The 10,966-nt window shown below is 46.8% G+C and overlaps 1 protein-coding gene across 4 annotated transcripts in view; it reads right to left on the reverse strand.

The window, feature by feature from the left end:
* The window catches only part of MEIS1 (Meis homeobox 1), a 230,599-nt gene extending 225,087 nt beyond the window's left edge, over positions 1-5,512 (reverse strand). For 3 of the 4 annotated variants that reach the window (XR_009210128.1, XR_009210127.1, XM_058429075.1), the window contains exons 1-4: positions 4,777-5,499; positions 2,684-2,910; positions 672-813; positions 37-87 (exon numbers count right to left, since the gene is read on the reverse strand). Coding sequence is in view for 2 of the 4 variants with exons in the window: in XM_058429075.1 (XP_058285058.1) it covers positions 37-87; positions 672-813; positions 2,684-2,910; positions 4,777-4,788 (432 nt within the window). In the remaining 2 variants the exon portion in view is untranslated. Of the gene's footprint in view, positions 1-36; positions 88-671; positions 814-2,683; positions 2,911-4,776 lie in introns of all 4 variants that reach the window. The other variant, XM_032178671.2, reaches the window with a different exon arrangement.
* Between the last annotated feature and the right edge of the window lie 5,454 nt (positions 5,513-10,966).

A 10,966-nucleotide genomic window follows, 5' to 3' on the forward strand; every position in this document is an offset into this window, starting at 1 on the left:
AAGGGGGGGGGGAGGGTAATAGGGGTCCGCTCTTACCAAGTTATCCAGTTCTGGATTAGAAGAAAATAGAGGTTTTTCTGCGCGAATCTAAATACAAGTGAGAAGGAGAGGGGAGAGGGAGGGGAGAGAAAAAAGAAAGAAAAATTTGAAATCTGGTGGCCTTCCTAGTTTCTTGCCTCATTACGCTGTCGGGGGCAGGATGTAACCCTCCGGGAGGGACCCGGTGACACCGAGTTCGTCCCGCGCAGAAACATTTCAGTGTGAATTAAATAAGCTGAAAACAAGCCCAGAGCTCAATCTTACTTCTACTAGCAACTACGGTTCTCGGGGAGGCTGCTCAGCCCGCCAAGTCCACTTGGTGTTCTTGATTTTATTCTGCAGAGTGAGCTCTCCACGTTTGCTTTCTGGAGGGTGAGTGGGGATGCAGATGGGTGATTTTAAGTTATCTGCAAACAGACGCTCAGACAGAAACAAAATCTGAGGTTGGAGGTAACATGCATGGCTTAAGGCCGACTATGTGCTGGCTACTTTTGAAAGTGTGCGGTGTGTGTGTGTGTGTGTGTGTGTGTTCGCGCGCGCACGCGCGCGTGTGTGTGTGTGGGTGTGTGTGTGTTGGGGAAGGGGGGCCTCTCTTTTTGTTTCTTTTACTTTTTAACATCTATTTTGCTGACCTGTTTGGCGAACACGGCTATATCTTCATTGAATGACTCTGACGAGCAGACGTCCCCGCCCGCCACCCCCGGCTCGCGGGGGGTACAAGTAGCTAATTCACATTTCTCAAAAATCAGTGCTAAGAGAGGGAAGAGGGGGTGTCTGCAAGAAAATACAACAGTCACAAACAACATAATGATTAGTCCCCAGTCAATGGAAAAAGGTGCCCAAGAAAAACAGCTGGAGGAGCAAGAGGAATAGACCCCCTCTCCGATTGTGTCATCTACTTTTTTCCTTTTCCTCCCCCTCCCCCGGACCCAGGTGACCGCTCACCTCCCCTTCCTCCTGGAGCCCTGAAGTCAGAGGCCCTGAGCCATGGACGGTATCTGAGGATCGGTTTAGCGTATCTGGCCGGAGAAATTGGCAACATTTGCTACGAATAAAACCCAAGCGTTTCCAGCAGCCATTTTGAATTAAGTTTCCCACCCGACAAGCCCTCGTCCCCTCCACTGCACATCCAGGATCCGGTGGAGGAGAAAGGCGCCGGGCGGAGGGTTGGGGAGGGCTGGTTTCTGCGAGTTCCTCCTACGCGGCCGCGAGAAGCCCAGGCTCGGGGGATCTCGGTGGCAGGCGCTCAGCTAACTTGGGGAAAGGACGTCCATGGCCGTGGGGCCGACTGTCAACGGGCTGCACCTAGGGATCCCAACCCCAAGGCCCTCGGAGAGCCGGGAGGCTCCTCCTCAGCTCCTCGCACACTCCCCTCCCTTCGCAGATGGCCCCCACCGCCCCCCAAAGAAAGTTCCTTCAAATGTTCCTGCGGTAGAGCCTTTCATTTTGTCTCTGCGAAGTGGCAAAGCAGCTAGTATTGCGAGGGGCCTAGATGTCGCTTGTCTCAGCCCATAAAAAAAAAAAGAAGAAGAAGAAGAAGAAAGAAAGAAAAGCTTCTTCTAATGCCCAAGGAGGTATCTCAAGTCTTTTATTAGCTCTCACGGCTCAGCTGGGAATTTAACAGTTTGGGGTCCTTTACAAAGCTTCCCCAAATGTTCTGTCCCAGAGCCTAAACCACTTGTAGTTAACTCTGCGGATAGAACCGTGGGATTTAAACAAGCCCATCGCACAAGGGATCAGAAAATAAAGCAAAAAGATTATATATATATATATTTTTTTTTCCAGCGAGGGAGGGTCAGTGTGTCCTGATTTTTCAAAAATAAATAAATAGAAATAAAAGTTTCTGCAAAGTAAAAAGAGGTTCCCAAATTCATCGGCACACAGTAGGCACAAGTGAGTTTCAAAGGATTCTACTAGCCCAGGGTCTAATCGAATGGCGGAGGAGAAAGCAGTGTAAACCGCGGCCAGAAAACAACCTCCGAGGAAGAGCACTCCGAATTTACTTATTTCTAAATCCTGCAGGTTTCACCTTTGAGCACAAACTTCTAAAACATCTAGAAGTTTCTTAATGTGTGTAACAATTCAAGCTCCTCTCCTTGACTTCAGTGGTCAAACTCCCTAAATGCAAAACATGTTCCCCCTTGCTTGACCTGCAACTGTCCTGCCTTGGTTTTATTGTGCAGTGGCAGACCCAGCATAAGGCTGCTGAGTAAACTTAGCAAGCCAGAACAATCAGTGGCTTAAAAGAGATTTTCCCTTAAACTAAAAGTTTCGTTCCAACACAAAGGCGCCTACGTTTAGAAACCCCTAACGCTCTCGGGCGAAATCGAGCGAGGCAGGACTCCAGCCCGCTGAAGGAGTCTGAGAGGGGACAACGGCCCTTTAGCCAGCTTCTTCTGATCTGGGACCCCTTGCGGGCACTGCCATGGTGGAGCAGGGCACTGGACGTGCACAGAGTGTGTATGGAGATGTAGGGCTTCAGGGATGGCAGGCCACCTCCCCAAATTATCCATGAAATGTGAATGAAAAGTCACCAAAGATGTACCTCCAATCCAGAGAACTCTGACTTTCCTCTTACCAAGGGCACAGAGAAAGAGGGAAGCATTGAGTCTCAACTACTTAACCTGCTGCCCGTTGTACCTACCCATAAATGGCATCTTTATCTCTCTTTAAAGCGTCATTGACAGAGGAGCCCATGCTGGGGGCCATGGCGTTGGTATGAGCTGTGTGCGGGTACTGATGCGAGTGCAGAGGAGGCCCGTGGTTCAGGTGGTGGACCGGCTGCATGGACCTGGCTGCATGCGGGTCCCCATACATCGTGGAGGGGATGCCTACTCCATCCATGCCCCCGTAATGGGGTAGATCGTCGTACTGCATGACAAACAGGAGAGAAAGAAGGTTCAGGAGGCCAGGCGGGCAAATGGGAGAACGGCAAGGCACCGAGCTTATATAAGGTCAGTCCAGCTGGGTCCTTCCACCCGGAATTCGGTGGCCTTGCATCTATAAAGCTGAGTTTTCTTATTTTAAAATTAAAGCTTTAAGTAAAAAATACAGACTTCTCAGCGAGACTCGTCTGGTATGAATGATCTTGCCCTAACTTGTGTCCCTATCAACTAGTTCAGAAATTCAGGCTCCTTTGGCAAGAAGGAAAGAAGAAAGAAAGAGAGAAAGAGAAGCATTCTCCCGAGGGTGGAAGGTGAAACGGGCATGTCTCTGGAGGAAGAAATTCAAAATCACAATAATAAAACGTGCCAGGACACTGCAGCAAACCCGCCTAGTTTCACAGCCCCTTCACATCAGAGGGAATTAAAAAAAAAAAAAGTTACGATGGGAAGAGCTACGCAAAGCACGTGAATTTAGACAGGCTTCTCATTTTATCTCCCTGCCAGCGTGAGGTTAGGCAGTCCTACAAGACACTGCATTTCTTTTGCTTTCCAAGACAAACTCTGCTAAATTATACAAAACTAACTGACCCCTTATAAGTGAAACTCAAAGAAGGGTAGTTTTTCCTGAACATCAGAGCTGAATTTAGAATTGGGCAATTCCCCACCCCCAAAGTTAAAGAAAATCTATAGTTGAAGCAGTTAATATTCTATTTTCTTATTTGCTCTTATGAACTTTCTTTCCAGACTAGAAGTCAAGGAGGCAAATGTTACTCACCAGGTTTAAAGCAAATTCAAAAGCAAATGCACAACCTCCCATCTTCCTCTTCCAGAAAAAAAAAAAAAAACTACTTTCATATTGATTGTCATTATTTTGTGTGGGTGAAATTTAGCTATTCAGGTTTTTCTAATTCGTTCATTCCAGGCAAGTTATTTTCCCAAGATTTGGAGGCGCTGAGAGTGAAATGATTTTCAAAGAAAGGAGGAATTGCCACTTTCATCTCCTTAAAGCCAGAGGTGTGAAAAGAGTTTGGAAGAACGCTGACATTTGCCTGAACCAAAGGAGTAAAGAAAAATGTGTCAGCCTAGTAACTTTCTTTTGCAAACAGGGCTTTGAGGACCAGGACACAAATTATGCAAGGAAGGCTTTTTGTAGACCCCTTTCTTTTAAGAAACTACCTCAGTTGGGTTGTCATTGTCTCACTTTACTCTCACTGCATTTCCATTGAAAAAGGAATATGGGGAAATTAGTATTGCATTTTTAAAGTGAGTAACTGTGTGTTTAGTATTCAATTAGTAGAGGGCTTACCTAAGAGAAACTTGCAAAATATTGTCTTGTATACAAGTCTATACAAATTGAAATTACTATAAAAAGATGAATGTTTTCTGACCAAAAAATTGGCTATACTATGACAAAGTTATTTCCTTTAAAAAGCTAAATACTTCTAGTGATATTAAAGATGAGCATAATCAATAACATATCAGAAGTTTCCAGCTGCATATTTTAGTTTAAACATAACTTTAAACTTCTGATCTCTGAATGTTCAAATTACAGCTTTAGGTATCTAGCTTTTTTAAAAAAAAACAAACAGATGATTGTTTGAGCTTGCATTTTTATTTATATAGCTGCTGTTTAGGAATCTATAGATAAATAGATTCCTTTAATTAACAACTCCAAGTAACATACATAAGTCTACAAATGCATTGAATAAATCCTCTAGCTTTAGGCCACGGCTTTAGGAGCCTCATTTTTTAAAAGAGAGAGAGAAAAAAAGGAAACTTTTTAGCAGTGTCTTTCGGCCACGTTTCAATTTAATCTCACATTTGAGTTCCACAATTGTTTTTTAATACGTACCCTTTGCGCCATCGGCCTCTCTGGCTCCCTTCCTACTTCAACTTCTAATATATCCTCTTTAAGGCCAGTGTGAAAAGAAACAAATATTCAAACTCCCCCGGAAAAAAAAAAAAAGCACGACGAAAAATCCCTTAACGTCTCCAGCAACGTGAGCTACTGGTCCCAGATCTTCGGTCTACGGGACCTGAAGCAAAGCGCCCGAGTCACTGAGCATAAAAGCGCTCCGTTTCCAAGACAGCAGCGGGGGCAAAAAAAAGCAGATCTTCTCTCCCCCAAAAATCAGTTTAAAAAAAAAAAAAAGAAAGAAAGAAAGAAAAGGAAAAAAAAGAGCGCCCCTCAGACCCAACTACCAAATCTCATGGCTTTCTGCCACTCCAGCTGTCAATCACAGGCGAGGTTGTCAACGTGGTGAATGAATGATCATCCGCTCTGTCTTCTTCTGGTCAGAACACCTCAAATGTTAATATTCAAATGCACAAAGCCCTAGCGCTCGCTTCCCTTGAATCAGTCCTAATTCCTAATCAGTTTCTCTCTTCTCTCTCTCTCTTTCTTTCTCTCTCTCTCTCTCTCCCTCTTTGCAAGTGCTGCACTGGAGGGAGATTAGAGAAGGAGGGTTAAAAAAATGTCTGTCTTGAGTTTGTCTTAAAGGAGCCACGATCGATGCTGCCCGCTTGCAGTCCCCGTGCGTGTGTAAAGTGTGTGTTGCACAGGCGGAGAGGTGGATTCCGACCAGAATGCTAGAACCCGGAAGTAGTGGTGGCCATAACAGGTCGCGTCTTACACAATGCATTGGGCTGCAGCAAGTAGGCTCCTCGGCAGGGGTGGGTGCGCGAAGCGAGCTCTGTCCGCACTGGAGAGGCAGAGAGGCGCTCCATTAAATCGCACGCCCAGGCACAAACACCACACACCCAGGGCACACGCACACAAACGCAGGCAGTAGCCCGCGGCCGCCTGCTTTATTTTCAGTATTCTTTTCTCTCCCTCCCCCTGCAGACTCTCTCCCCAAAGCCGACTCTCTTGAAATAAATTGGGAATCAACGCCGGGCAGGCAGCAGCAGGAGTTATTTTGCACAGGGTTCCGCGCATAGACTTCATGACTTTCCTCGAAATTATTGGGGTCTGCCAGTGTTTTTCGGGGCAGGGGGTGACGCGCAAAGTACTGAATTCTCAGAACTAAACACTGCAAGGAGAAAAGTCAAACCTGGATCGTGGAGGAGAAAGAGGAGGGAGAAACCGGGTTGGGAAAGCCTCTGCTAAGGAGTTCTGAGAACGTGGGGTAGAGGTGGCTCGGGCTTTCTGCAGACCCAGCTTAGAGGTTTCTTTGCTGTTAGAGGTGGACGCCCGGCCGGGGGAAAGAAAATGCTAGCATTTTGTCACTTCGGGTCTGGACTCCCCCACCTCCTAGCCCCATCGGCTCCCAGCCCCAGCCCAGGCGTCCTGCGCGAAGTAGAGAGGAAGGGAGGAAACAATGAGCTGAGCGCGGGGAATGTGCCCCCAGCGCCTGTTTACAAACACCAAGCTATTTATGATCGCCGGAAAGCGAAACCCTGCGCGGGCTCGCAGCAGCCCAGACCTCGCGCGCGGAGCCGGGGCCGGGGAGCCGCTGGGAAGGAGGCTCTTTCCCCGACCCGCTCGGGGTGAGGCGGCCGTGCGCCCAGGGCGCGGCGCGACGCTGCCGGAGTGCTAGGCTCGGGCTGCAGCCACCTCTGCCTTTGTCTTAGAGGCGCCGAGGGGCTCCAGCCTCGACCTCTCCCGGGCCTGTAAGAATCTCGCGCCCCACTAGCTCTTTATCCAGCGAAGCCCTGCCCTCACCACCCCAGACATCCTTCCCCGCGCTCCTCTTTCCAGTCCCCAACCCGGCTCGGCGAAACCTCCCAGTACCAGAGAAAAAGAAATCCGCTTCCGAAGCTGAGATTTCAGACAAAAGCTGCCTGTACCTACAACTCGGAGGCTCCAACCAGCCACTGTTTTTTGTCTTGTTTTGTTTTGTTTTTAACTTTAACACCTATTGCCTGGGCTTTAATTCCCTCCCCCCACCCCTTCTCTTTATTCTCCCGCTCTAAGCTTCTCCCTTGTGATTATATTTAGTGGCGTTATTTTCGTATTTATATTTCCGTCCGCCGGGCTCTGATCTGCCGAGATGGCTCAGCCGCAGCAGCTCTACCAGTGGCTGGAAACCTCACATCCACAAGCAGGGCTCGCAGCTCGCTCGGCTCGGAGAGGATTTTTCCCCCTCCCTCCAGCTGAAACCTCGCAGAAAACTCCCCCTGCGGTCGACTGGAAAATGAGCTCACCCAAATCTCGGTAGGCAGCCGTGGAGGAGTGCTCGGCCAATCAGGAGGCGCCCCTGCCCAGGCCGCCGCGCATTGGCTGTGGGGAAAATCAATTATCAAATAATCGATCAGCAGGGAGCTTCGATCTGCGGGGAATGCAAACTGCCAGTCCCTATTCCCGCCCTGAAGGTGGCCAAAAGGCTGACTCCCTCCAAGCAGCCCGCCCGCGCCTCCATCGCCCCCACCCACTTCCCACTCGCCAGCTGCGGACTGAACCCTCACCCTCAAGGGGGTGTAGGTAGGGGGAAGAGTTTTGAGAAAGACTGGGGGTATCCCTTCATCCGGAAATTGTTTGGGAAAGGTTAGGAGCTCCAAAATGTATTGAAGCCAACTCTTAAGCGTAAAGTAAAAGATAATTTGCGTCGTCTGCGAGGTAGGACTGAAGATTCTATAGAGTGGGCTTCCGAGGAGCAGGGGACACAGGGCGAGCATCAGAACATAGGTCTGGAATGAGGTTCCACCGAGCGTCCGTAGTCTCCTTAGGCGACATCTATCGCTTCCTTTAGCACTTCGCAGGAGTCAACGCGGGGTTGGTTGCCCCCAACAGTGGAGCGTTTCCATAAAGCCGAGCAGATGAGCCTTCCCAGCCTCCTGCACTGCACCCTTCCCCGCCCCCAACTCCGTACCGGCACCCTGTGTGCCTGAAGGGCTGACACACGTTCTCCCAAAACCTTCAGAAGCGTTTTGCCTTGAAAGAGCTGTGTGTGTGTGTGTGTTTAAACCATCTCCAGGATCCCTTATCATTTGCTTTCTCTCTCTTTTTTCTCTGTTTCTCCCTCTCTTTTTTCTGACGCCTAAGTTTCAGGATTTTTAGTTTTTTTTCCATCACATACATGTGTAGGTTTTCTGGCACAAACGCCCTGAAACATCACTTGGGAGGTTAAGACAGGCCCGCGAGTAAAAGCTGGGGACGGAGTGGGTGGGCAGCCAGGTGCATTACCAGCGCCTTTATGCCTCTGCCTACACTTCCCGGCCTCCCTCCATCCCCCCCCCCTCCCCCCCCACCCCCCACGCCCCCGGCCTCACCGTCGCTCCCTGGCCCCACAGCATGAACTTGAAAGCAGAATTTCAGGCCAAGATGGAATCTCCCCATCTCAGGAAGGCGATTTCTGTTTAATCCTTGGGAGGCTGCTCTGGCTGGGCCAGGCAGCACACTCCTTTTCCGATTAGGGAGAGGACTAAGCTGGGCCGGCAGTCTGCGACCCCTTCCCGGAACCCCAGCCGACTTCAGGGGATACCTGAGCGCCTTCCGACGGCTGCTCGCGGGGGTGTGATCATCGTCCCCGCAGCAGGCCCGCCAGGCATCTGCGCGACTCGGGGGTAGGAGGGAGACGCGTGGGTGGGAGGTGGGGGTCAAACCAAACACCGACAGGGCACACCTACGTTTATGATCCTTAAATGAACTGCGAGGGAAATTGTGTAAGTATAATTTAACTGAGAGAAATTTACTGCGAAATACGCTTAGAGGACTGTGGTCTTTAACAGCCTCAGGGGTTCTTCGGCAAAGAGGTAACGAGGCTTGGAGTTACCACAACTCTGCGGCCACGTTTTCAAATTTGGAAAAGGTCAGTATGTATATATATATATATATATATATTTGACAACAGGATTTATTTTGTATTGTTGCTTTCCGTAATCTTTTTCTTTTGTTTTCTAGCACAGATGAAAAAAGAAGGTTCAGGTAAGTCACCCTTTGCAAACATAACCAAAATCTTCAAAGTAGGAGGAAGACTAGACTACTGCATACTTTAACCATGATGCACCAGATTACCATAAAAATGTACTTTAAATTACCTACACACAAATTTTTCTTAAAGAATGAGATAGTTTGAGTTTGCGGACTTAAAATCAACTCAGTAGTTTTGAAAAGTGTCCCCCCCACACACACACAGTCTTTCCATTTTAAACTGTGAACCTAATATAACTTCTAGGCCTTTATACAATTAATTCTGAACAATCAAGGGACTAAACACTTTTACAATGTAATTACAGTAGTACAAATTGTTTGCCCAAACCTCATTCTGGATAAGGATTTTACAATTAGCAAACAGTTATTACAGTTGGGGCTTGCTGAGAGAAATTACACAGAGGATGTCTAGAGTTGCAATATAGTAGCCATAAAAAAAAAACTCCTTTAGCAGGGCAGCAATTAATCATCTATTAAAAGGAAAAAAATGAAGGGACAGGTCTAGGTATCTTAGTAAACTACTGTCAATATTTATGCCCATTTTTTGACAGCTCCTATTCCTAACTTATTTCAGATACTTGCTTTTTTAAGGCAATAGCACTTTTATTTTGCAAAAACTTGACCTGGTGAAAAATTCTGGCACTTGGCCCTAGCTCTTGCGATTCAGGCCTTCCATTCTCTTCTCATCCTTCTTATCTCAGAGCATCTTTCCAGAGACAGAGAACGGTGACAAAAGGAGGCAGACTGGGCCCTTGGTCTCTGTTGTTTACACCCTCCTGTATGGAGGCATTTCAAGCCCTCAGTGCTCCTATGAGCTGCTGGTAAAGTCCTCTCGGAGAACTCCCCTGACTTTATGTTCTATGAGGAATTGTGCTTCTGGAAAGAACTATATCCTAAATTAGGCTTTTGTCCCAAAAGGTCACACTGATGAGTCAGCTCCAAAACCCTTAGAAATTAAAGAGGCCCCTCTTAAGGTAAAACGTGTGTGTATTTGCCAGCCCAGAATAAACAAAAGCCTCTTAATCAATCGAGTTTGGCAGCTGTGTTCACAAAATGATAAGGGTTTATCATTTGCCACCAAACTTTAAGATGTCCCTTAAAATGCTGTGATTGGTTTTTAGGTTGTCCTGTGGTGTGGCGGCTTGGCATTTGTATTTCAAAAACATTCATCCTCTGCATCTCTCTCCCTCACTAGCATTCACATTTCAAAAAAACAGAAATAAGAGGAGGGAGGGAAAGATCGTTTAAAGAAAATAGATTTGAAATCTAGTACAGATAATAGAGGAATGCTGGAGATAAGAGCCTGGAGGTGATATGAGAAAGGCACCAAGAAGTCAAAGCTAATGAATGGCTGTGAGAAAAGTGAAATAAACTATTGAGAGATCTATTAAAGGGGGAAACCTGGTTAGGTGATATCAAAGGGGGTTAACTGAGAGGATTAGGGAGGATGTTAATCAACTGCTCTAAAGCATTACAGGCCATAAGGACTGAAAGATTTGTTTACTGCATTTTGCTTCAGAAAACAAAGAATGTCTGGGTCCAGTTCAGAAGTCAATTAGAGGTCAGCTTAGGCTCTCCAAGGGTTGCGGGGAAAATACCTAAGTTACTATACTCTGACTGGATGATGCAAAAGTTAGGGGAAAAAAATGGGGAGTGAGAGGGAGGTGCTTTCCTTACTATTCTATTTCAAATCATTAAAATGCTTTGGTCTCTAGAGGGGGAAAAAAACTACACTGGTTAACATAATTACTAGCTCTGACATTTTCAGAAGTTATAGAGGTCTTTTATTAATTAAATGGAGGGCTTAATAAAGTATTCCTAATAAAATTTATGGTTGTCTTAAAACTTTCTAAACAGTGCTATAAATTCTTAATAAAATTAACTGGGAAATGAGTTATTAGCCCACACTTTACCCTCCCCCCCAAACTTCTACATAAGGAGTGTCTGCAGAATGAAAAGGAAATAGAAGCCTTTTAGTAAAATATAAATATTAGCCAAAGTCATGCATTGCTCTGAAAGAGGCAAAGTCTCAACTGTTATTTCTACTGACCTCGTTCTCCAATATCCCCCAAAAGCTATCCCACAAAACTTCATCGAGAGAATTTATTCCCCTTCCCAAGTACCTATTATATATGCATTTATATGTAAGTGCATTTGAAATACAATCTTC

The sequence above is a fragment of the Hylobates moloch genome, unplaced genomic scaffold (genome assembly GCF_009828535.3).
Source record: "Hylobates moloch isolate HMO894 unplaced genomic scaffold, HMol_V3 SCAFFOLD_15, whole genome shotgun sequence".
NCBI lineage: Eukaryota > Metazoa > Chordata > Mammalia > Primates > Hylobatidae > Hylobates > Hylobates moloch.